At 39.8% G+C, this 25,736-nt stretch overlaps 1 protein-coding gene across 1 annotated transcript; it reads right to left on the bottom strand.

Moving 5' to 3' along the window:
- rwdd3 (RWD domain containing 3) lies at positions 1 to 25,317 on the bottom strand. Its single transcript, XM_084722984.1, has 5 exons — positions 25,098 to 25,317; positions 19,851 to 20,083; positions 18,985 to 19,209; positions 11,185 to 11,303; positions 1 to 115 (listed from the first exon to the last, which is right to left on the bottom strand). The coding sequence occupies exons 1-5, from the start codon at positions 25,180 to 25,182 to the stop codon at positions 1 to 3; spliced, it is 777 nt and encodes a 258-aa protein (XP_084579110.1). The 5' UTR covers positions 25,183 to 25,317.
- Positions 25,318 to 25,736: the final 419 nt, after the last annotated feature.

Genomic DNA, 25,736 nt, shown 5'->3' with positions numbered 1-25,736 from the left:
TCAGTCACTTAACGAAGGCAGTATCTGCTGGTAAAGTTCAGTCATGTTGATTTCCTCGAAGGCTGCAGTCAGCTCGGGTAATGACTTGTAGTTCTTCACTATAAAACCCTGGAGACTGACAGAAAGACAGAGAGAAACACAGGCACAATATATGAGAGCGGCAATATTATTGTGTTATCTGATTAATACAGAACCTGAATTAGGGCTGGGCAGTATGACAAAATTTTCATATCATGTTTTTTTAAAAAATCATATCAGTTTCACGGTATTTGACGGTATTTTTTTTTTCATGCAAGAGTGTTCTTACCCACATTTTTTTCTAATGAGAAAAGAATTACTACAGTTGATTGGTTTTAAATAGCTCATTTTACTGTCATAAGGACTGTATCATGTTTTTTTCATGTCCACACACAGGTAAAAGCATGACCCCTTCAAAGTATGGTTGCCATCACATGGCAGGGACGACTATACGATTAAACGTCCCCACCCACACTAGTCGGCACCAGAAATACTAGTAGTTTAAAAATATTTTAAATATTTATCAATCTTTCATTCATGCATGATGCCAGTTATCTGTTGCCTCTAAGATTTTGCGACACTGTCAGACGGCTGCCCCTCTTGCCCAGCACGTATGAACTGATGGCCATGGCAACACCGAATGTTTACATCAGCAAAGTCAGACAGATGAATGTAGACTGTGACAGAATAAGCTGATATATATTCACTTGACTGGAGAAACGTACACATACCCAGACATAAACCTGCAAGCGGAGCTGCTGCTGCTGCTAGCACTGCTAACGTTAGCCACACTGTGTTTCAGGCTGGCAGCTAAAGTTAGCTCTGGGTCCTTTACCTGCAGACACTATGACCCTCTTCGGTCTGAAAAGGTGTAGCGTTTAGCATTACAGATGAATAAATTCTGCTAAATTTTAATGGCTTTCTTGTCTGTTTTCTTAGTGTTAGACTAGTCTAAATTAAATCTTGCATTCACTCGACAGGGAAATTAGTCGCCAGGAACATCCCTAGTGCACACGCTCAAGCAAGCACGCCTGTGGTGTTGATGTGTAGCAGTGAAATGGGTTCCTGCTGAAACACTTTCCTACCACGCATGTTCCAGACGTTGTTTGGGCTTTGTCACCAGTATAACGGTATATGAAAAATTAATATCATAACGAAAATAAAGACCGGTTTTCGATACGAACCAGTATATGGCACAGGCCTAACCTGAATTCCAAAAAAGTTGGGACATTGCAGGACACAAACAGAATGCAATGATTTACAAGTAATCTCTAATTTGTATTCAATTCAATACAGTACAAAGACAAGATATTTAATGTTCAAACTGATCAACTTTATTGGTTTTGTAAATACTGTATACACTCATTGTAAATTTCCTGCCTGCAACACGTTTCAATAAAGTTTGGACAGGCACCAAAGACTATGAAAGTTTGGAATGCTCAAAAAACACTGAAACACTCCACATGAATTGGTAATGTGACGGTATCATGAATGGGTATCAAAGGAGGCTCAGAACAAAGGGCTCAGTCATTCACAAGCATGGATGGGGTGAGGGTCACCACTTTGTGAAAAACTGTGTGGGCAAATGGTTCAACAGTTCAAAGTGATAGTTCACTCAAAAAAGAAAATTCTGTCATTATCTAATCACCCTCATGCCGATTGGGGGTCAGGTTTATTTTGTTAGTCTGCAAAACACTGCTGGAGTTTTGTAGGAAAACAGTGTTGCAGAACAATGCAATCCAACAATGGAAGTGACTGGTCCCGAACTGCCATTTGCACACCGTGACAATAAAAACACCCAGTTCAGACAGTGTGCATGTGCACATGGTTCTAAGTTAAGGATCTACAGTGAAGATTTAAGCTAAACATATGGTGTAAATACTTTTTTTTTTGTCAACTTGGCTATTGGGAGTTTTAGGAGGCTTGGATTACACCAAACAAGCAATATGGAGGATTTCATTTTTTTTTACTTTCTTGTTTTTTCACATTTGAAAACTGGTCACCCTCACTTCCATTGGGCAATTCTACAATGCCGTTTTCCCATGAAACTTTAGCAGTGTTTTGTGGACTAAAACATACTAAACTTGATCTGATCTCTGAGCATGAGGGTGAGTAGATGATAACATAATTTAAATTTTTGGGTGAACTATCCTTTAAGACCAACATTTCTCAACACAAAACGGCAGGGATTTAGAGATTTCACCATCTACAATCCATAATATTTAGGGATGCATCGATACCACTTTTTTTCAGACTGAGTACAAGTACAAGTACTTACAGTTGGGTACTTATCGATACAGAGTACCGATACAAGTACTTAATAATGCCATTAAAGTTTTTTTAAAATATGTTTTATTATCATTAGATGCTCACTTTCTAAATGTAACAAATCATCGTTGCTGTTTCCTGCTACAAGTGTAACCATGGTTACTGTACACATTACATTTTTAGGTTATTTGTAGTAAGTTACTTTACTGATTTTCTGTTCCTTATTAAGCTGTGCAGTTTACTGTGTGGGTGATATATTTCAGTATAATAATTTTACAACATTATTATGGACTTGCAGAAATAAGTTTAGGATTATAAATAGTGTTATATATAATAATTATTTCATTATCATTTACAGCATTTTAACTAGTATTTTTATTACACATTTACATGTGTAATATTTAAGTTTCGTCTTCATGTCCCTCTTGTCTAGAGCTAATTAGTTCCTACCTGTCATTGTTTAGGGGGGACAGCTATGAGTGTGGTGCCATGTGTGCAACAGTTTTGTTGACTCTGCTGTGAACCTCAAAGAGTGAAGTTTGTGCTGTGCTGTCAGGATGTTTTGGTGAAGATTAAGTACATAAAGAGAAGTTGTCGCAGCTTATTACGAAGAAAAGGGGGTTACAGACTGGTGGCGGCAGTGTTTTCTTCTTCGTCCTCAGATTAATTTGCCGAGGCATTCAACTAGTTTACGCCCGCCTGGTTTACTTCAGTTTTACATGGACTTGCATGGAATTTTACGGACAGTTTCCAAAGTCGCTGTGGTCATTAGTGAATGATGTTGAGGACAGTGAGTCCCTCGCTCATGATGATGACGCGTCCAAAAAAAGAGGGTAAGTATCAACAAACGTCTTGAACTCTGCATCAGGGCGGTTCTTTAGATGTTTACTTGTATAGAGCGGCTACTTTTTGTGATGTGGTATCAGGTGTGGGGTATTGGAGTAGTTTTAGGAGTACAAGTACAAGTATGTGAGAACAGTATTGGACTGATACCCAATGCTGGTATCAGTGCATCCCTAATAATATTATTTAAAAATTTAGAGAATCCAGAGAAGTCTCTTCATGTAAGGGACAAGGCTGAAAACCAACAATGAGTCCCAGTGACCTTTGACCCCTCACACGGCACTGTGTTCAAAAGTGTGTTAAAAATGATGGGGGCGCTAGTGAGCAGCGCATGGAGTAGACATGCTTTAAGGTGCTCCTCCATGCCAAGCTTTAAAATCAATATTTCGACAGTCTCATTTTTCATTTAATCTGTCTCGAAAACATCCCTGAGAAAAGTGGGGCTTAACTGGTGGCTAGTTTATGCAACAACATGCCAATGAAGCCATCCAAAACCGCTGAGTCGCTTCGACCATCTGCAGCATCCACTAATGCTAACAATGCTAACTGCAACTCACCGAGCCGTGATACGAGCGACAGCGAAATGGAGGAATTGCCGTTGATCTGGGGGAAAGTTTCTGACTCAGGCTTTGGGAGCTTTGCAGGAGCTGAAGGTGGGGCACAGCCTCCTCTTCCTAGCCAGGCTCCAGGTAAAACACAAGGTTCAAGGTTTTCACTACACTGGGTGAGGCAATGTCATGTCTGAACACTGACTTAAAGAAAGTGTCCTGACAACTTTATGGTCACCCTGTGTGCTTTATGCAGAGGATTAATCCTATATTTGGTCATGACTATTTGCCATTCAGATATTTCAGTTTGATTCTATGAGAGACTGTCAATTTGTTTTACTTACCACAGTCAGCCACATTTGGCAACGGGGTTGAGCTACATTAGCTTGTTGTAGCTTTAACAGCGAGTTACCATCCATTTGATGTGATGTCTACCTCCACCCCCGATGTCATTATTGGAGGGGACTTTAATTGCTATATAGACCCTATCTTAGATAGACTTTCACCAAAACTGTCACCCAGCATAGCTTCAGTGAAACTTATAAATGACTTAGTTAAGACAAGGAACATGGTTGAAATATGGCGACTGCAGCATCCTACTGACAAAGAATTTTCTTTTTACTTCCATGTCCATAAGTCTTACAGTAGGATTGAGGATCTTCTGAATTACTACACAGTGTTACTATCTCTTCCTATCATAATATTTTAATATCTGACCATAGCCCAGTCTCATTGCATTTTAAAAATATCCTCTCTAAGCAACAATACAGCTGGCGCTTCAAATCTGCTCTCCTGGAAGATCAGTCTTTCATTGAACATGTGACTGCATGCATAGATGATTTCCTTACTATTCATGATTATGGGGAGGTCTCTGATTCTACTCTTTGGGAGGCTTTCATATCATGATAAGGGGCCATATTATCTCATTTGAATCATCTAAGAAGAGAGAACTTAATAGTAGGGGTGGGAATCTCACTGACTGAGACGATTCGATACGTATCTCGATACATGTTCAATGATACAATATATTTTATAAATCTTTAAGTGGCCAACGATTCGGTTCGATACGATTCAGCTCTGTCATGATACTGTTGTGCAGGGAAGGAGCTACATAAGATCATTGGTTATAATTCATAATTAATAATATTAATTATGGATTATTAAAAGAAAATTGATTAATTAATTAATAATTAATTAATTATTACGTAAGCATAATATTCTAATTAGCTTATAACGCGGCACCACCGGGAAAAACCCGGACCAATGATCAGACGTAATTCAGTCTCAGAATATTCAGAAGAAGGAGTAAAGCTCAGGCACTGACCTTGTCAACCAGCTTTATCACAATATACAACGAAAAACCAGGACAACTTCTCTCTGTAATATGACAGGGTTTATTCTCACTGCTGACATTAATTCACAACCAACATCAACATTGCTGTATAAACCCTAGCAACTACAAAACATTACACAATCAGCAAGCATCGAGAAAGGTGTGTGTGTATGTGTACGTGTGTGTGTGTGTGTGTATGAGAGAGAGAGAGTGTGGAGGGAAGTGGGTGGTTGAGCGAGTGTGTGTGTGTGTGTGTGTGTGTAGGTGTGTGTGAGGGAACAAGGTGTATGAGAGAGAGAGAGAGAGAGAGAGAGGGGGGTGAGCCCGAGCGGGGGTAAGATGTGGCAAGATGGCGGCGGTGACGCTGCGGACTACGCCACGCAAGGGCCACTGACTACGCCCGTAATGGCGTCTCGCCAAGAACTCACGTGACTCACAATAAAGGAGGAGAGAAGGTAGCAAGGGAGATTCAAGTAGCTCAACTCCAAGTGTAGGTTAGTAGGAAAGAGGGAGAGAAAGGAGAGCACTCAAGGGTGTCGTCACGCAGGCGGTATTGAGGCGCAGTAACCCGTCTGTGTTACGGAGAGACGCGCTCGGCTCAGCTGGTGAGCGGCGTGAATCTGGACATTGAACCAACACAGCCGAAGTACTGACCAATCCTGAGTGCGAGGCGACACAATAGCGGTCCGATGAGGTCGGATCACTCTGTATCGCAAGCAGGCACAATTGAGCGGAAAGGAATAACAAATGCAGTAACACAGACAATGTCTTTACACATTAAAAATTGCAGCATATAGCCGGACGCGGCGGTCCGTATTCACAAGTCCTTACAGCTGATATAAAGGAAAGCACACACTATCTGATATCTGCCCAGAGCTAAAGCCTCTTACTTTTGCAGAAGGTGGAGTGATGTGTCGTCGTCCTCGGGCGTCCTGGTTGCGGCGGAGGTAACGGGGTTAGCGGCTTCCAGCGGCTAACGGGTCCTCGGCGAGGGGTACGTCTCTGGCGAGGCGAGTCGATTCCGGCTCGTAGCAGGGAATCGCTCGGAAAGAAGGAGTACTTATCCTTCTTCTCGAAGCGGGCAGTCCTAGTTATCTGCCAGGCTTCGCATCCGCGGGCATCCGGTCGAGAGGGTCAGTCCGTGGTCTCGTACCAGGCGGCTCTGCGTTCCTCGGCGCACAGGGTAGAGGAGAGGAGAGGGAATCAGCTGGACCAGCGGGGGAAATCCGGAGGCCTAACGCGTCTAATAATGCACAGTCACTTGGTCTAAAGCGTTCGCCACGGGGGACGAGTCGTTAAGCTTCAGGGACGGTTGCAGTTACTTTCATTGACTATGCGGGTCATAGTCGAAAGGGCTGTCCTCGGGTGCGCTTCGCATTATTATAGTCGTGCGTGATGTCATTGGCCATGGCGGATTTCACCCAATGGGAGCTGTGGGTTCCCTGGGGACCCCTGCCGGTCAGCGGGGGTTCTGCAGGGGTTTGACTCTGCTGAGTCATCCAAAAGAGGGGGTTTGACTCTGTCCTTTGTTCTCTTGGGAGCCACATGTGGTCTCAGGCTTTTATGGTTACATGTAGGCCCCAAAAGTAACAAAGAAAGTGTGGACTTTTGTTGGTAATCCTTGTACGGCACAACAATACGATACGACGCAATACAAGACAATGCAATGTGTCAGTCTTTACATTTTGATTCAATAATGCTACATTTGTAGAGTGCTGTTAGTTGCCAAAAAATCCTGATAGTTTTACTAAATATAGTAACAGTAGAGACAGAGAGGAGGACACATTGCAGTGGTGTTTATATCTTATTATGAGTCTCGTGTAAATGAGATGAGATAAATGAGAAACTTAAAAACTGTATAAAATATCAGTATTTTTGCAGTAAGATGATCTGCTGCTCTGTTTCATGTGAAGAGTGCTGTGGTTTTGATCAGTGTGGAGGAACAGTGATGATCAGACTCGTGGCTCTGTTCTCTGCTGTCAGACACGTTTTGCATAAATGATTTGCAGCAGCGTTTCTTATAAAACCCGAACTTAGTCTACACTTGAGCGTTATTAAAGTTTGGTGGTGCGACACGGTACAATGTCACTTCTGTCGCTGTTTTCAGCACCGTCTGTTAAGAGCAAACGAAAAGGAGACACAGGAGAGGGAGGAGGGAGCACTTGTTTTGTGAGCGCGGCAGCGGGCGTCCAGTTGGGTTGTGAAGATAATGCTACAGAGCATGCGCGACAGTCGTTTCGTCAGCTCTCACATTATTTTAGAGATGAAAACTGTAAAGCCTCAGGCAACCGACTCCTAGTCTCGCGATAGCCAGTCCATAGCTCTACAATCGATTCATGTAAGGATTTGTGGCTGATTACTATCGATTGGGGAGTCTGCTACCGACACAGCCGTATCTCTCGCCTGTAAAACAGGATATCCGGTCATATCGGTTTATCGTTCCCAACCCTACTTAATAGTCGTCTTAGGGATATTGAAAAAATGCTTCTGGTACTTGAAGAGACATATAGATCCTCCCTATTACAGACAGACTACAGGGCCATGCCTTATCACCAATTCTGTCCGTGACTTTCATGGACAGGATGTCGAGGCGCAGTAATCAGGGAGAGGATGTGCAAGTCGGTGGCCTGAGGATTGCAAAGCTGCATTTTGCAAATGATGTGATTCTGATGACATCATCGGTCTGTGACCTTTAGCGCTCACTGGATCAGTTTGCATCTGAGTGTGAAGCGGCTGGGATGAGGATCAGCACCTCTAAGTCTGAGGCCATGGTTTTCAGCAGGAAACCGATTGTCTACTCTGAGTAGGGAATGAGTCCTTACCCCAAGTGAGGGAGTTCAAGTATCTTTGGGTCTTGTTCTCGAGTGAGGGGACAATGGAGCGTGAGATAGGCCAGAGAATCGGAGCAGCAGGAGCGGTACTGCGTTCGCTTTACCACGCTGTTGTGACAAAAAGAGAGCTTAGCCGGAAGGCAAAGGGTGAGAAGCTCAGTCATGTGTGAGGAATAGAGTAGAGTAGAGCTGCTGCTCCCTTGCGTAGAAAGGAGCCAGTTGAGGTCGTTCGGGCTCCTTGTAAGAATGCCACCTGATCGCCTCCCTAAGGAGGTGTTCCAGGCACGTCCAGCTGGAAGGAGGCCACGAGGCGGACCAAGGACTAGGTGGAGGGATTATATCTCTGCCCTGGCCTGGGAACGCCTCGGGATCCCCCAGTCAGAGCTGGCTAATGTATGTAATGTAATGTATGTAATGTAATGTAATGGATGTCTGGGGTCCCCTGCTGGAACTGTTGATGGATGGAGGGATGGATACAATAAGATTTTAAAACTAAAATGTGAGTATAATACTATTCTCAACAATCACGTCAGCAGCCTTCTTTTAAAACTTAAACAAAAATATTTTGAACTGAGAGATAAACCAGAGAAACTACTTGCAAGCCAACTTAGAGGCAAGCAAGCTAGTCAGGCTATTCATAGGATTAAATCCAAATCAGGTAAATTGGTTACTAACCCAAAGGAGATCAATGCTTGCTTCAGGGACTTCTATACCAAAGCAGATTTTTGTGATTTTTTTGCTAATCTAGACATCTCCCAGTTTGACAGCGCATCGAGGGATGACATGGACACTCCAATTTCTAAGGCTAATCTTGTGAATGCTATTCGAGCTTTCCCCTCCAGAAAAGCAGCCAGCACAGATTGCTCTGGCTGTGAATTTTACAGAGCGTTTCATGAAAAAATAGTTCCTCTCATGCTTAGGATGGTGAATGACTCAGTGAAAAATAAGAGGCTCCCCAGTTCACTATATGAAGCAAATATTTGCTTGCTTCTGAAAAAAGGAAAGGAAGACTCTGACCCTGCAAGTTATATTGTATTGCTCTTTTAAATTGTGAGAAAAAGTGATAACTAAAGTCCTGGCTACAAAATTGGGTAATCATATCTCAACAATTGTACATCCCAATCAAACTGGATAGATTCTCATTGAGTAATGTTCGTCAGCTCTTACACTGTACTCAGCCACACAAGACACAAAAAGACACACAGGCTGCCATCTTATCTCTTGATGCTCAGAAGGCATTCGATCAGATTGAATGCCCTTATATGTTTGAAACTTTGAAACAATTTGGGTTTGGGGAGAATTGAGAAGGTGAAAATAATTTACTCCAATCCAGTGTCTTCTATTGTCACTAATGCAGACAAAGCCTAGCTTTTTGATTTGCAGCGAGGTGTAAGGCAAGACGATCCATTCATGTTGTAAAGTCTGGTATTGTTGAAAACCTACTGAATCTGTATGCTGATGATTTATTGAGCTGCTTATCAGACCCAGTTCACTGGGAGAAAGTTCACTTTCAGAAGAATGTAAACAGGGATGCCTCGGCCTCCCTGTATTTAGGCACTATTACTGGGCTGCGAAAGCAAGGGCTCTCACTTTCTGTCAAAGGGGTTCCCCTAGGGATGACTGCTCTGCTGCCTCCCCACTCTAGGTAAAAATTGAATCCATATCAGTTCTGGAAACCTCAGCCCTGCTCTTTTCCAGAGTGCAGCTTTCTTACAAATTAATTGGCCCCAGCTTCATTCTCAGAAACTCACTGAAGATATTGAATTAAATAAAAAAATTCCTTGGTACACATTGTTCAGTACACACCCCAATAACATACAATCACTTGCTTAAACCAGGAATGATAGATAGTGTGTTTCTGGGCTGGAGGGAGAGGAGATTGTGTTGTATTGGGGATCTTTATATAAATAATGAATTTGCCTCTTTCCTTCAGCTTCAGACTAAGTATCATCTTCCTCACTCACATTTTCATCACTACCTACCTAAGTCAGACATTTTGTACAGGAAAATACCACAGATTTCCCAATCAAACCACAGAGCCATATTTTTATAACATACTTCTCTCACAGCCAGATTCTAAAGATTTCATCTCCTGCTTTGTCACTGCTTTTATGTCTCTAGCAAATACCAGTCATCTCAGAGACATCCCGGCAGAAGAATTTGGTGTCCCTTTGTGATGAGCTATGGGAGGGCAGCCTGTCCAGTATGCAGAGTTGTTCTATCAATTCCAGGTATAGGCTAATTCAATTTAAAGTCATACATAGACTGCATTACTCCAAAATTAAAATTGGGAAACTGATTAATTGGGAAGCACACTGAATCTGTGTCTCCCATATGTGACATATGTGGTGGTGCTTAGGGCTCACTTTCACACTTATTCTTGCACTGTCCAGTCCTGGGTAGGGATGCAGCGATTAACCGATTTACTATTAACCACGCTTTAAAACGTCACGGTTAATTAATCCCAAAGGCTCCGCTACACAGAGTTTTTCTGTTCTCACTCGCAAAAAACAGACTCTATGCTGGTACAATATTTTCGGCGCAACCTGCACAGAACGAAAACAAATTTACACCAGAGGTGCAGCTGCTTACAGTGCGGTGTGTATCAAGAGACATGGAGGCTACACTACATTAGCTTAGCAATGGCAGAACAACCAAGCAGCGAAGCTTTGTTTCCACTGAAGAAAAGAGTGAAGTCGGCAGTGTGGGAGCATGTCAGATACACCAAGAATGACCAGGCAGTCATTCAAGATGACGGATCACCCGTCTGCAAAACCTGCCGAAAAAAAGTTGTGGCTAATGGGTCAAACTTGATGCAGCATTTGCGGGATCACCACCCAGCTTTGTTGGGGACTAGTATCTTTGGACTAACCTTGGGAGCTTTGTGTTTTTTTATATAATGATTTTGGGTGTTTTATATCTATTGTGTGTGTATTTGTTTTATTGTGTAAAAGTTAAAATAAAATATAAAAAAAACAGAGACCCTGGACTGTTGAACACCTTAAGTTTTATATCAAAGCAAAAAAGAGAAAAAAAAAAAACTTTCAAAACATCAGCAATTAATGTCCTCAGTTCCCAAACATTTACTGAGTGTCATTACAAGAAATGCTGTTGTATCACAGAGGTAAAATGCTCCTGTCCCAACTTTTTTGGAACATGTTGGAGGCATCAAAGTCAGATTGAGTGTATATTTACAAAAAAAATAAAATTACTCAGTGTGAACATTTAATATCTTGTCTTTGTGGTGTATTTACGCACTTCCCAACTTTTTTGGCACTGGGGTTCTAGAAGCCCTGTCCTTAATTTCTTTGCTGAATCAGAGACATGTGTCTGTGATCTGTACCTGTGTCCACCAGAGGGAACCAAAAGGGTTTCAATGAGAACTGTCATCATTCTCTCTCTGCATTTCTTGCCTGAGGAATCCACATCCACCTTCACTGTTTTCAAAAGGCGACAAAACTCCTGAAAAAAACAAAGAAAATGGACAACATTAAAACTGCAGTAGGTAGAAAGCCTGAAAACAGTTGATTTTTGGGTTGTTTTCTGTGTTCTCAGCCTCTCCCACCAGACTAGCAGCACACCCTTTATGAGTGCAAGCAACAATTTACTGAGGCTATCGTGAGCGAGCACAGACCAACAGACACCTGACAGTAAAAAACACAGACAGATTATATTTACAAACATAAAGATTCAGTGTGAAGGTAGAAAAGAACTGAAAGACTTTTAAAAACTCAAATCTCTCTGCTCTCCTGCACATACAAGCTCATTATCACAACACTCACTTGTTGGAGGGGGACAGAAAGGAGGCTTGCCACTGTTAGCGGTCAGCGTGATGTAACTGCAGACCGCTTAGAGGCAAGTTGGGCTGGTGGTTCATGTCAGGTGCGGATGTAAGCGGTCATGAAAATACAACACGGTTTGACTACATGGCCAAAAATGTCAGTACAAAAAGAGTGAGGTCAGCTCCTCCATAGTGCTGCTGCACACAGATTTACAAGCAAACATGAAGCAAAGTCCACTTTTTAATCCCAAAAGTTTAAAAAAGAATCTCTGCGCTGTCATCTGGACGGTCAGCATGTCTGTAATTGTTTTGTGAATTGCTGCTGCAGAGGGGCTGAGAGGCAGGAGTAAAAATAAATCCACTTTTTCATCTCAAAAGTTTCAAAAACAAATGCTGAGGTCTCCTCTGGCCAGTCCATGATTTCTTCACTGTCACTGCAGAAGGTGGAAGTAGGAGTGACGTTAAATCCTAAAGTTTAATCCCAAAAGTTTGAAACATACACTGAGCTCCTCTCCTGCCAGTAAACTAGCCGGCATCACAGCAACTCCGGTGTTTGTTTCCTCTAGAAGCACCAGTCTTCTTCAGACCCTCCTCTGAAGAGCTCCTCGGCTCTGAGCAGCTGTCTGTTGGTTCTGTGTCTCAGCCCAGCCCAGTCCTCTCGGCACTCAGCTAAGCTCTGTGATACATGTGAATGAACACAACTGAAGGTGAACTCAGAAATAACCTAGTGAGCTGACAAACTCCTGGGTTGAGCATGTTCCTCCTTAGACTCTTTCCTCTTTATTATAATGCAGTTTTATAGTGACTTAACCTGCAGTAGTTTCTGTCACTGATTCAGGGTCTCACTGGAGGAACATGCATGAGCAGCTGCACTGGTAGGAGGAGTCCCCCAGGTCCTAAAAGACCTGTGATTGGTTTAAGTCTACCGTCACAGGGCAGATTCTCTAAATGCTGAAAACAGAGACATAGAGGAGGAGCAGAATTGTATCTCTCTCTCAGAACATCTGATTTACAATATGCTGAAAGGTTTTATGAAATTATTTCTCAATTATACCAAAACAATGTTGCCTACTGGAGCTTTAATTCACATGGGTACTAGAGTTGGGCGATATGCTAAAATTTTCTAAGCAATCATCATCAGCCCATCCATCGGCGATTGGCGATACTATCATCCCCCAACCCACCTTCTCCCGACCTCCCGGGTCTCAGCTGGGAGATGTGCACAAGCGGTGAATTCACTACGTTACGCAAGCTGCGTATGTTCACTACATCCAGTGGACAAAATAAACTCACAAAGTGTCTACAAATTACATGTTTTCACACTTATTTTCAATTTTAAATGGAGAAATACAACTGTTCACCTTATGAATTCAAGTTTCTCTCTTTTACTGAACTAATACAATCTTAATTGGCTCATTAATGCCTCGGAAAACACACTTCATTCACATTTGACATGAAACACGTAAAACTCACCAAAACCATCTTTGTTAGTTTGTCCATAAGCTGATATATATTCACTCGACTGGAGAAACATGTGACCACATTAAGCACATACACAGACATAAATCTGCAAGCGGAGCTGCTGCTAGCACTGCTGGCACAGCCCAATAAACAGCAGTCTCCCTTTTTCCCTTCAGGGATGAACTAAGTATTGGAAATTGGGTAATCATGGAAGGTCACAAAGCTGTCATTCCTCAGACAATATTAAAAGAGTACATCAGCATCATGCAAAGAGGACATCCTGGTGTTGAAGCCACTAAAAAGAGAGCAAGAGGCATGGTTTTCTGGCCCACATTAACAGATGACATCAACAAAGAAATACAGTCATGCTTTGTTTGTAACAGCAGAAAATCACACCAGCAAAGAGAACCACTACACCTGCATCCAGTTCCAGACCTGCCTTGGTCTACTGTAGCAACAGACATTTGAATGGTGCAACCAGCAGTATTTAGTGCTAGCAGACTCATATTCACCTATTTTGTGACATTACCTCTGCATCAGTCATTACAAAACTCAAAAGACACTTTTCAGTTCATGGAGCTCCTCACACTCTCAGACAGTGCCAGACAGTTTACTAGTCAGCGCTTTAAAGACTTTGCTGCTCAGTGGGACTTCACTCATGTAAACACTAGTCCAGAGTATCCACAATCTAATGGGTTAGCTGAAAGAGTTGTTTGCAGCACTAAACAACTCACGGAAAACTCTCACAGAGATAGAACAAATGTTCTTCTCAACCTGCTAAATCTCAGAAATGTGCCATGTGACAAAAAGCTTGGTTCTCCTGCACAGAGACCCACACGCACTACTCTTTCCATCTCCAGGAAACTACTTGAACCACACATGCATAAACCTCAGCAGGTAAAAACCCAGCTTCTCAATAAGGCAAGTTATATTGTGACAAATCAAGCAGGCCCCTTCACCCTTTGACAGTTGTCAGGTTGCAGACCCCACAAGGTTACAACCAGACAGGTATGGTGAAGGAAGTTTGCAGAAAGCCCAGATAATACCTCATTCATCCTGACGGAAAACTGTACAGGAGGAATCGCCGACACATTCTACCTGTAGCCGAGCCTCCCATAGCACAGCTCGATCCAAGTGACACTGACCACCAGGACACTGGTCTCGTGCCAAGAGATCACAATGCACTTACGAGTGAACAACAGGGATTGATGAACTGAACAGTTTGAGTTTGAGGCTCCTCAAGCAAAGCTACCCTCAAATGCAACTAAAGGTCTGTACAGGACATACTCAGGTCCTGTCAATAAACCTAATCTAAGTACAAAGACTTGAGTTCATTTGTCAGTTAAAACTACACAAACACAATGTTCTGGTTAATTCATAAATGTGCTCAGGGCAGACTATCAGGGGCTAAAGTCAGTATTTCAAGTGTTCTATTTGTATAATGTGTTTCCAGTAATCTTGTGTTTTCCAGTATATATGTTTTGCAATGCTGACTGATGTTAATGTTGTTTACACTTTAAGAGGGATATTTTTCTATACTCTTACCTCATATGAATGCTGTTTCAGTTTCTGAATACATCTGCTAAATATTGCTTAGTTTGTGACATTTTATAAGCTCTGCTATAATTTCAACTGAAGAGAATTATTTTGTTTGTGTATGGAGCATGAACTAAGGACGGGGATGTAGATCATTCACACTGTTCTCACCAATCTATGTTGAGCCATTGCAGACACCATTGTTGCAGGATGTAGTCAGTAGTGTAGTGTTTATATACGTCTGCCATGTGGAGTATTGTCATATTGCATCTTCGATATCACAGTCAATAAACTAAGTTCCAAGTTCTAAAAAGTTGTTTTTATTGACTCGAACATCTAACAATTGTTGTTGTTGTTATATCATTATTATTATTATTAACAATATTTGTTTATTAAACTTTTAGAAGAAGAAGTTTTATTATAATTTTTCTTTTGTTCTTTGGTTTATATCTTGCCATATTCTCTTAATTTTATCTGTGTGGTTCTTGACGTTTTTTTTGCCGGAGTTCAACAATATGTTTATTTGCCTCTTCCACTAACACCTCCATGGAATCGAATTTCATTTTGTGCTTGCACTCATTCTGTTTTCGGTCCAAATTCCCCATGGGGAAAATCTGCAAAACACCAAAACCCTCAGTTGAATACTGCTGTCTCCACAGTGTTTGCGCCTGTTGTCATTATGCAATCATTCTACGCTGATCAGCCACAAAACACACACCAAGCAAATGTGCATTATATTATTATGCACATGCAATTTAGCACTTTTTATTTGGGATCCCTGTAAATCAGGCCCATAGAGTACAGTTACAGAGTGTCTTATTCTCTGTTAAGGGTTATAACTAGGGATGCACGGATACCGAAACCAGCATCGGGTATCGGTCCGATATTGTCCTCACATACTTGTACTCCTAAAACTACTCTGATAGTTAACCATGGTTACACTTATAGCAGGAAACAGCAACAATGATTTGTTACATTTAGAAAGTGAGCATCTAATGAAAATAAAACATGTCTTAAAAGTTACTGTAAGATATTTTAATAGCATTAATAAGTACTTATCGGGACTCAGTATCAGCAACTACCCAAATATAAGTACTTGTACTTACACAAAACCCTCAGTTGAATACTGCTGTCTCCACAGTGTTTGTGCCTGTTGTCATTATGCAATCATTCTACGCTGTAAGTACTTGTACTTACATTTGTAAAAGAAAAGTGGTATTGGTGCATCCCTAGTCATAACAGTTGTCCTTGTGCCCTTGACACTCTTTTGTCCAACATTGGGACTTGACTCAGGCACCCTGGCTGGTCTCAGTAATGCTGGACAGACACTGTATGTATTAAGCTAGATTTGAACCCCAGAGGACCTGTGATTAATGCACAGTATGTAAATTCTGCCACTAGGGGGCTCTCTCACATTACAACAACAACAAAAGAAATAGTCTGATAAAATCTGAGGGCTGTAATATGGAGCAAGACTAATGTGTTGGCGGGGTATGTTGAATCTAAAGTCAGAGTTTTGTGTGTCACAAAGGTGGCATCTTTTAACCTGGCTAGATCACCATGGTAACTTATACAAAGCTCATAACCTGCTCTGCAGCAGGTCAGATTAGATCAGCTGTAAAAGCATCACTTTCTAAACTGATGTAAGACAATATATGTACAAAGTTGCTGAAGCTGTATGTTGGTAAATTCACTGAAAAAAAAAAACTACAGCAGCACAAATTGTATGCATCACCCTGTCAGAACCTTAGTTTGGTGATACAGAAACTATTTTATCCCCTCCTTTTTTTCTTTTTTTTTATTTATTTAATGTGCAGTACAGTGCATGCAAACCAAGAGGGGACAACTACATAGAGACACATTAACTGCCAAAAGGTCTTATGTAAGTAAGACAAAGACAAACATCAACAAAAAAAGGAAAAAAGAGAAAAACAAGAACAAGTAATACAAAACAGGGAAACTGCGGGATACGAGATGCATTCAAACTGTATTCAGTCCTGATATGTGTGGTGTGTGTGTGTCTGTGTATTTGCATGTCTGCTGTTACACTGGGGTAATGAATACCTACACATGAAGACACATTTATACTTATGTTTATACTTTCCTCCTCCTGTTTAATTAAAGAAGCAAGTGAAGGAAGGAGATGTGGGGAGAAAACCCAAACAAACAAACAAAAAACAAGAAAAAACAATGAAATTAGATTGACATGTTCGAATAAAGGAAAAGAGAGGAAAAAAACAATGCAGTTGCATCTATCTTTTCACAGGTTGCCTAGGTGATTCTTTTTCTTATGTGTGGAGAGGAGCAAAGGCAAAAGTTACATACGCATTTACATTCCCTCATGGGGTAATTAAAAACAAGTAGAGTTTTATTCATGTTATGTTTAGTCATGTTTCCCAACCTCCTTCTGTTACATCTCTGATGTAACATCAGTTACATCAGAGATGTAACAGAAGTCCTGTCAACTAGCAGATAGCAAGGAAACACACTGTTACCAAGAATAGCTTACACATTTCTCTGACATGTCTAGCATTTTTAGACATTTGCAGAAATGTTACATATCATAGCTGTAAATCAGGTTGAATTTCAGCTAAATCTGCTGTAGTTGGATGTTTCAGTTGGAGGGGGGTTTTACTCACTTGACATTTGTTAAAAGATCCTTCATAAACTGCAGTGAGCTTGTTTTAATATTGCAATAGTATATGGTGTGACTAAAGTAGTCTTGATTCAGATTTTACTGTGACAGAAACATACTGTCCACATCCAGCTATTTGCTTTCACATAGTTTTATTCTAACAGGGATAGTTCACCCAAAAATGAAAATTCAGTCATTCAGTCTGCTCACCCTCATGCTGATTGAAAGTTGTGTTTATCTTTTTAGTCCACAAAAAAACACTGGAGTTTCATGGGAAAACAGTGTTGCAGTCTCCCATATAATGTAAAGAAATGGTGACCAGCTTTCAAATGTAAAAAAAAATAAATAAATAAAAAGATAATAAAAACATGAAGGTCTGGTGTCATCCAAGTGTCTTAAAGTCTCAACATGCCAAACTGACTAAAAAAAGGTTATTTACACCATGTAGCCTGAATCTTCACAGTAGATTCTTAGCTTGAAGCCTTCACATGCACACGCACAGTGCTGAACTGGGCGTGTGTGGTAGGACAATGTGCAAAATGCATTTGGATTATGCCAGACAATACAGAGGCATTTTATGTTGTTTTTCTAGTTGTTCTTATATTTGAAAACTGGGCACCAATCACCTCCATTGGGAGATTCTGCAACATTGTTTTCCTTTGAAACACCAGCAGTGTTTTGTGCATGAGGGTGAGTAGATAATGACTGAATTTTCATTTTTGTGTGAACTATCCCCAAGCACCAACTGGTGCAAAGACTGTATTGTAATGCAAGGAATTATTATTAAGGCCTGAGCACTGAACGTGGTGTGAGGACCCTACTGAAACTAAAGAAATTATTCTTTGTTATAGTGCCACCTTGAGGTCAATAAGTGTATTTTTTCCTGTAAATAGTGGGTGGAAATTACAAAAATAGTGAGAACAAAAACAAGGACACTACTTGGAACCCTAAAAAAATCCCTCAAGGTGGCACTATAACAAAGAATAATTTCTTCAGTTTCAATAGGTTCTTCACACTATGTTCAGTTCTCAAGCCCTTATAATTGGAACAAAACAATTGTGCTCCCCAGCAAGCAACACTGCTTGGGCTCCTAATACAGAAAGCGATAAAGAAATATGAAAGTAGTGCAATGAATGTCCAAATGTAAAAGTAATATTTTTTCTCTAAAAATATACTCAAGTAAGAGTAAAAAGTATGCTTAATTGAAGTCATGCTGAGAAGTACAATGTTTTTTAAAAGCTACTTGACTACACCTAACAAAGTAAATGCAGCTTGCCACTACCCACCTTTGCACACAGTACAGGTTACAGTGTTTCAGTTAATAAATGCTGAAGCTTCTCAAGACCAAGAAAAGTCTGGTCTATTGCTTCCCAACTGGTAACAACCCCAGCTACACTTGAATATTGTCTGCAATGGAAATGCACACCAGATTGAAGTGGAGGTATACGTAGGTACAATTCATCACATGGCAATTCAGAAAGTGCCCAATATAGAACACTTCTGACCATTCCACTATTAAAGATTTGGCCATTATTAGGACCCCATATCATTTGTGTCTGGCTCACAGCAGCTTGATCAATTTCTAATGCAACCCACCACGGAAAATAACTGCCTACCACTGCCATACATTATGTCCAGTACTGTGTAGAGTACATTAATACAAGACAGAGAGAAAAAGAAGTACTGTCTGTAAAACTGTGTGAAGCCACATTAAATATGTGGGTTGGTACCTTGATCTTAGGTCTGGCTCCCTGCAGAATAACCAGTATGCGTCGTCCAAGTAGTAACCTCCCAGTGAGCTGCAGCTGCTGGGTCCAGCGCTCCAGCAGTCCGGCGTAACGATTCTGAGATCGAATGTGGTCCAACGACAGCACTGCAGTCCACTCCTCCTCTTTTTCTCTCTCTAGTACCTTCTCCTCACTTCCTCTGCTGTCCTGTGGCACCTCCACACACTGCTATTGTTATCATAACACACATTTGGTATATCGTTACTCGGGTATATTTGAGGTCCTCCCCCACTGATTTTATTTTCCTTGTGTTTTTTGAATATTCTGCTTTGTTTTACTGTTGTACTGTTTTACTTTTGTGTCTGAAACATGGTTAATTCATTCATTGTGCGCCCTGATGCTGTGGCTTTTTTTTATTCAAAAAAATTCCAAATGTTCCCTAGTTGCCCTTCAAACCTACAGGGGGCCAACAGACCCAAATGATAGTGGTTACTGTGGTTTGGTGGAGCATTCCTTTCATTCTTTCATACAGCATTTCTCTTTAGACTGATTTATAAATATATACTTTTGTATCATGATGCACATTGTGTAGATAATTCTTATTTTGTTTATTTCTTATTCTACATGTCTGCTTCTATTCTATTATAGTATATATGTATAATAACAGTATATTACTGTTTGGGAAAACAAAGCACATACCTTTGCTGTATATATTATGTACATGATATATATACATGATATATTTTCTTTTCTATTCTTGAAAGGAGCATCTGTAACATGAACAAGGTTTTTCTGATTCTGATGCTCTAAAAATGTTGCTCTTGTTTAGTTATATGTAACAAGCTAAATGGACAAAGTTCATTGTTTACCTGTAACCACTCCACTAGCTGATGAACCATTGGTTCTGGTGCTAAGGCTGCAGCTTGATCAAGCAGCTTCTGTCTGATGTTGTGACACTGAGTCCTAGAGAGACCAGTGGATGAGACAGAGATGTTGGGGGGACAGGAAGGGTAGTAAGGGTGCAGATGGAACAACAGACAGATGTCCAGCCCTCTGTCCACTCCGACTGTGCTGTTGATTTGGACCACGAGCCCATCCTGAGCTAGAAAGCAAATAGAGGAACTCATATTTTTAAATAGAACAGAGAATAATATATTTTTTTTTTCAATGTCACTTCAAATGCTTAGTGTTGGATAGCGTTACATTTCACATAAAAAAAAAATAATCCCAAGGACTTCTAATATCTGGGGGAACAATCAAGAAAGACAAGTCCATGGGGACAGAAGGAAACAGTCTTGGTCCACTTTCATTGCGCAGTAAAGGCATATCTGAATAGGTCTTAATGAGCACATATAACATCATTCATTATTCAACAATTATATTTGTCTAATTATTTGTATTAGATATTTGGTAATGTTTGTATAACAGTACTTAGAAACTTAGACTTACCTAAATATTCTAACACTAAAACACCTGCTAGCCTATATTACTTCAAACACACTGTTTTAACATGTAGTCATCATCCATTACTGTCATATATACATCTTGTATGCTGTATATAGACAAGTATACATGCAAATAATGCACATAGCCTCCATATCCATATATCCATTTATTTATTAGTTTGCACCCTTTGTATTGTTTACAATTTACACAAACACTATATTGTTGTTCATCTACTTGTAGATAGGCCTAATATTTCTATTAGTCCAACTATTCCTATTAGTTTTTGTTGATGTCTTTGTTTTCAGCTGTATGACCATAAATATTAAGGATAAATATTAGAGCTGATTTTGGCCTATCACAGCTATATTTGTTTATATCAGTATTGGTGTAGATTGGTGTAGATTTTTTAGGCAAAAAGGGGATTCATGGGTAGCCTTTTGTCAACATTGTGTAAATTAAATGTTTGGTTGTTTTATGAATAAGCAGAATGGTCTTTGGTAATATGTTTACTTGAGTACATGTAACGGAGTAAATGTAACTTGTTACTACCCACATCTGAAGTTGAAGCTTCTCAAGACCAAGAAAAATCTGGTCTATTGTTTCCCAACTCGTAACAACCCCAGCTACTGCAGTGGAAATGCACAACAGATCTCAGGTGGAGGTACATGTAGGTATGGGTTAGGTACAGGTTTCGAGGGAGCTACAGCAAAGCTACTTAGTAGAAATGTGGCTAAAACAGCAGTCTCTATTGTAGGAAGGGCAGGGAGGACAGTCACAAATTAGTTTTAATTTTATTCACGATTTACAGACACACTTGTTGTTGCTCACCTTCTTCTATATATTATTTCTGTATATTTTTGTTCAACTTTGATGTCTTTGTTTTCAGCTGTATGTCTATACATATTAGGGATGGCAAATAATTATTGGAGGCTGATGATTTATTGGCCCATATAGGCCTATGACAGCTATATCAGTACTGATATATATTAGCTGATTATTACTGTATATAATATCTGATTTGACAGATTATGTCAGAGCTTTTATTCAGATTCTTTGGCAACAAAGTGTGAGTTTTTTAATATCCCTTACTAGAAAAAAAAACATTTAACATTTGAAGAGTCAGAAATGTTTTTGTTTCATTTGTTTTGTTTCATTTCATTTTTTGCAATAGCGATGCCAGTCAGATTTGGTTCAGTCAGAGCTATGGTATATTAAGTCATTCATCTTTGCTCACTGCTTCTTTTTCCAAATACAAAAATGGTAAGTAATAATAATATCGATTGGCACTATTACTATTAGGTGTATTATTATTATTATTATTATTATTATTATTATTATTATTATTGTTGTTGTTGTTGTTGTTGTTGTTGTTGTTGTTGTTGATATTATTAGGCCTGTGTGGTATACTGGTTCATACCGGTCTTCATTTTCGTTATGATATGAATTTTTTATATACCACCATACATGACAACAACTCACTAAACGCTTCACCTTTTCAGACCAAAGAGGGTCACAGTGTCTGCAGGTAAAGAATCCAGAGCTAATGTTTGCTGCCAGCCTGACACACACTGTGGCTAATGTTAGCAGTGCTGGCAGCAGCAGCAGCTCCGCTTACAGGTTTATGTCTGTGTATGTGCTTAATGTGGTCACATTTCTCCAGTCGAGTGAACATATGTATGTCAGCTTATTCTGTCACAGTCTACATTCATCTGTCTGACTTTGCAGGTTTGCAGGGCGATCAGTTCACACGTGCTGGGCAAGAGTGGGCTGCTGTGTGATAGTGCTGCAGCCCTGACTAGTGACAGGCAGCTGCATAAAATCTTAGAGGCAGCAGACAACTGGCATTGTGCATGAATGAAATATTGATAAATATTTTAAACGACTAGTATTTCTGGTGCCGACTAGTGTGGGATTTAAAGCTAATCAACTACAGTAATTATTTTCTCATTAGAAGAAAATGTGGGTAAGAACACTCTAGCATGAAAAAAAAAAATACTGTCAAATACTGTGAAACGGATATGATTTTTTTTTTTTTTTTAAACGTGATAAGAAAGTTTTGTCATACTGCCCAACCCTAGTTATTATCATCATTGTTATTATTATTATTACAATTAGGGCAACTGTCTGCACAGTAACTTACAGGTGCTGAAGTTTCCAAGTCACATGTGTCTTGTCACAAAAAGGCTGCAGGTTACAGAAAGGAAGTTCAGAAAATGTGGAATGCAATGAATCTGCGCTTCCAATTAGACTTCTTCCCTGTGATACTGGGTGATATTTCAGAGACAAATAGTCACATTAATTTGAATATTTTGTTAAGGAAAATAATTATTTTAAAAGCTGCTGGTGAAGATTCCTTGAACATCAGTTATTTTATAATGTTTATCAAACATCACTTTATTTTGGAAAGATGCATTGCAAAAACAAATGTGTTTACAAGGCACACGGTAAGATGGGAAAGTTTATAGAAGCTGGTAAGGACCTAAAGATAAAATTTAGGGTGTGTTTGTATGTGTGTATGGATGTGTGTATGTATACACATATGTGTATATACTGTATGTATATGTTTTTTTTTCACTGTCTCTTCCTTTTCTTTTGATATAATCATAAATAATGAAATATATTTCATTTAACTTTGTTACTTTGTTACCATGACTGTTGGGCCTGTTTTGAATTTCTTTTTTTGTCAAGTATGTTTTATTGTAAAAGGGTTGCATAATGACACAGAGAGAATGTGTCTGCATTTTCATTTAGAAAAACAAAAAAACAATACACCAAATAGTATCCAACATAAATACAAAGTGGAACACACATTCATAACACACACCCCCACCTACCCATCTTCCCTCCCTTCTGCTCAGTATATAATAGTGAGATGTTACAGGTTGTGATGGACAATAATATAAAAATAGCAGGTAAGAAGACTATAATGTGGAAAAAATAATGGACAGTGCATTAAAGGTGTATCCACTATGGGTTATTTCTCAGGTAACAGCCAAGGGGTAGCCAAATCTTGTTAAATTGAAACTCTCTGTTCCTCAGAGAGAATCTTATTTTTTCGATATGCAGCATGTCAGTCATTTCTTTGAGCCACAGCTCAACAGTAGGAACTTCCTTCTTCTTCCAAAATGTGAGAATTAATCTTTTTGCCATAGGAGAGAAGTTGCTACTGCGGTCTTCTTAACATAGCTGTGATTTTTGAGGTTCCCAGCACAATTCCTACAGGATCAGGTTGAATATGGATATTGAGAACATCATTTTAAAAATTTTTGCCCAGTATCTCTCTATCCTAGTACAGAGGGCGAAGCTGTGGAGATTTGCCTCTGTTATATTGCATTTGTTGCACTGTGGTGATATGTCTGGAGATAATATTATGGAGCTCTGATTTAGAATAGTGTTGTCTGTGGATAACATGAAACTGAATGAGACAGTACCTCGAGATGATTAAGCAAGCAATAATCTTTTTGAGGCTTCCTTCCCACGTCTCATCTAGAATTTGAATCTCCAGTTCATCCACTGATTTAATGATGGGTTTTGATTGATACCATAGAAGGGGGATTGACAGATTAAAGTGACTCATAGAAATGTGACACCTTTTTACCCAAAACCGTATTTAGGAGAAGGCACTTATCTGGAGCTGAGGGTGAAGCATTTTTAAAAGAAGGCAAGTGAGTGCACCCATAGTTTCTAGATTGCAAAAAACCTGAAAAATTACTTGGGAGCTTGTATGTTTCTTGCAACTGAATAAATGAGGCAAAAGTTCCACTCAGATAAAGATCAGCAATTGTATTAATGCCCAAATTTCTCCAATGTAGGAATCTATTGTCGAGCTGAGATGGTGGAAAAGACGGATTCCCAGCTATGAGAAGCAGAAAATAGAGTGAGTAAATCCCAAAATGTGTCTTAATTTGCTTCCAACTTCTGACCATACTATGTACAATATGGCTTCCACCATAAACAGATTTATCTAAAGCCACTGGAGACAGGATCATCACATCCAAACTATATGGAGAAGCTATATGTTTGGAATTGACTTTATGGATTCTGCGGTCATTTTCTAACTTTCCACACAAATTCAAAGCACCTCCGCTTCAAAAAAACAAATGATTTTGACATCTTGGCTGAGATAATCTGATTATACTGGAGCCTTAACTATAAAATCTGTTGATACTTCTCCAATGGGGGATGGCGTGCATTCTCTTACTGATGATTTTTTTCTTCTAAATCTAGAAGTCTAGCTTTATTCATCTTATTTCTACACCCCAGATAAGAGCTTATACATCCCCTAAGACATGCCACAGTAGACATGGGGAGGTTTCGTTAGTTTCAAAAAATATTTTCATTTGCCCATGCAGATTATCGCAGAATTTTAGGGTCCATCCTCCTCCTCAGATGAGTGCAGGTCACCTAAACTGAGCACAATGCAAGGGGGCTTTTGTTGGAAATCAATATTTCGTGATATTTGGGGTTATGAATGTGAGGCAGTAATTTAGAATCTACTAAAAAATAGTCGATGCGGGTATAAACATTATGTACATGTGCGTGAAATGAGTAGTCTCGTTCTGAGGGAAGAAAAAATGTCTGTTTTTGTTACTTAATTCAAAGTCTGTAGGTTATGTTGTCGACATGATAAATCTGCTGGAAGTACTATTTTCTGTTAGACAACATCTTACCAGACTGCTGGATGAGTTGGAACTCTCCTTCTCCGCAGTAAATGGACGACAAAACGGTAACTTCCTCAGCAGCAGCTTCGGACATTATGAGTCAATATTTTAATAATTCTTTTCCATAACAGCTGTTAAAAAGCCCCACATCATCAAACCCTTTAATATTAACTGTCAACAAGACCGCTCCCGGATGTTTCAGTGGTCATGTTGCTACACGTGTCCGTACCTCTTTGATGTCCGGGTAGTTTCTCACTCGACTTCACTAGTTCCGGCCTACAATTTCACATTCCACATTAAATCTTTGTGTGTATTAAACTATCCCAAGGCCAGCAAAACAAGTAATTCAAATGACAGAGGGTGAGCATAAAAAGACAATCGTACCACATTGGATGAAGAAATGTGAAAAGTTTTTTAAATTTTAAAAAGTACTTTCCAGAGTCTTTTTGGGCATAAGTAATTGCAAAATAATGTGAGGAAAACAATTAAAAGTGAAAAGAAGGTCTTTTGGAGGAAGTATGTTAGCACATTTGATAAAGTGCTAATAATATCAGTGACAAGAGGGAAAGGGGAAGGGAAATTAAAATAACTGAGAAATGAGGAAATGTTACAGATACCAATGATCTATATACCATTCACAAAGGCAGG

This window comes from Lutjanus erythropterus, chromosome 1, assembly GCF_056507025.1.
Source record: "Lutjanus erythropterus isolate fLutEry1 chromosome 1, fLutEry1.hap2, whole genome shotgun sequence".
In the NCBI taxonomy this organism is placed as follows: domain Eukaryota; kingdom Metazoa; phylum Chordata; class Actinopteri; order Lutjaniformes; family Lutjanidae; genus Lutjanus; species Lutjanus erythropterus.
The sequence above is the reverse complement of the archived record's forward strand: the minus strand, read 5'-3'. Positions and strand labels throughout refer to the sequence as shown.

Coding starts and splice junctions, on each gene's coding strand:
- rwdd3 (XM_084722984.1), bottom strand. CDS start 25,182: ATGTCCGAAGCTGCTGCTGAGGAAGTTACCGTTTTGTCGTCCATTTAC. Junction 19,210..19,850: donor AGCTAGTGGAGTGGTTACAG/GTAAACAATGAA, acceptor TGATAACAATAG/CAGTGTGTGGAGGTGCCACA. Junction 116..11,184: donor GTTCCCTCTGGTGGACACAG/GTACAGATCACA, acceptor TCTTTCTGTCAG/TCTCCAGGGTTTTATAGTGA.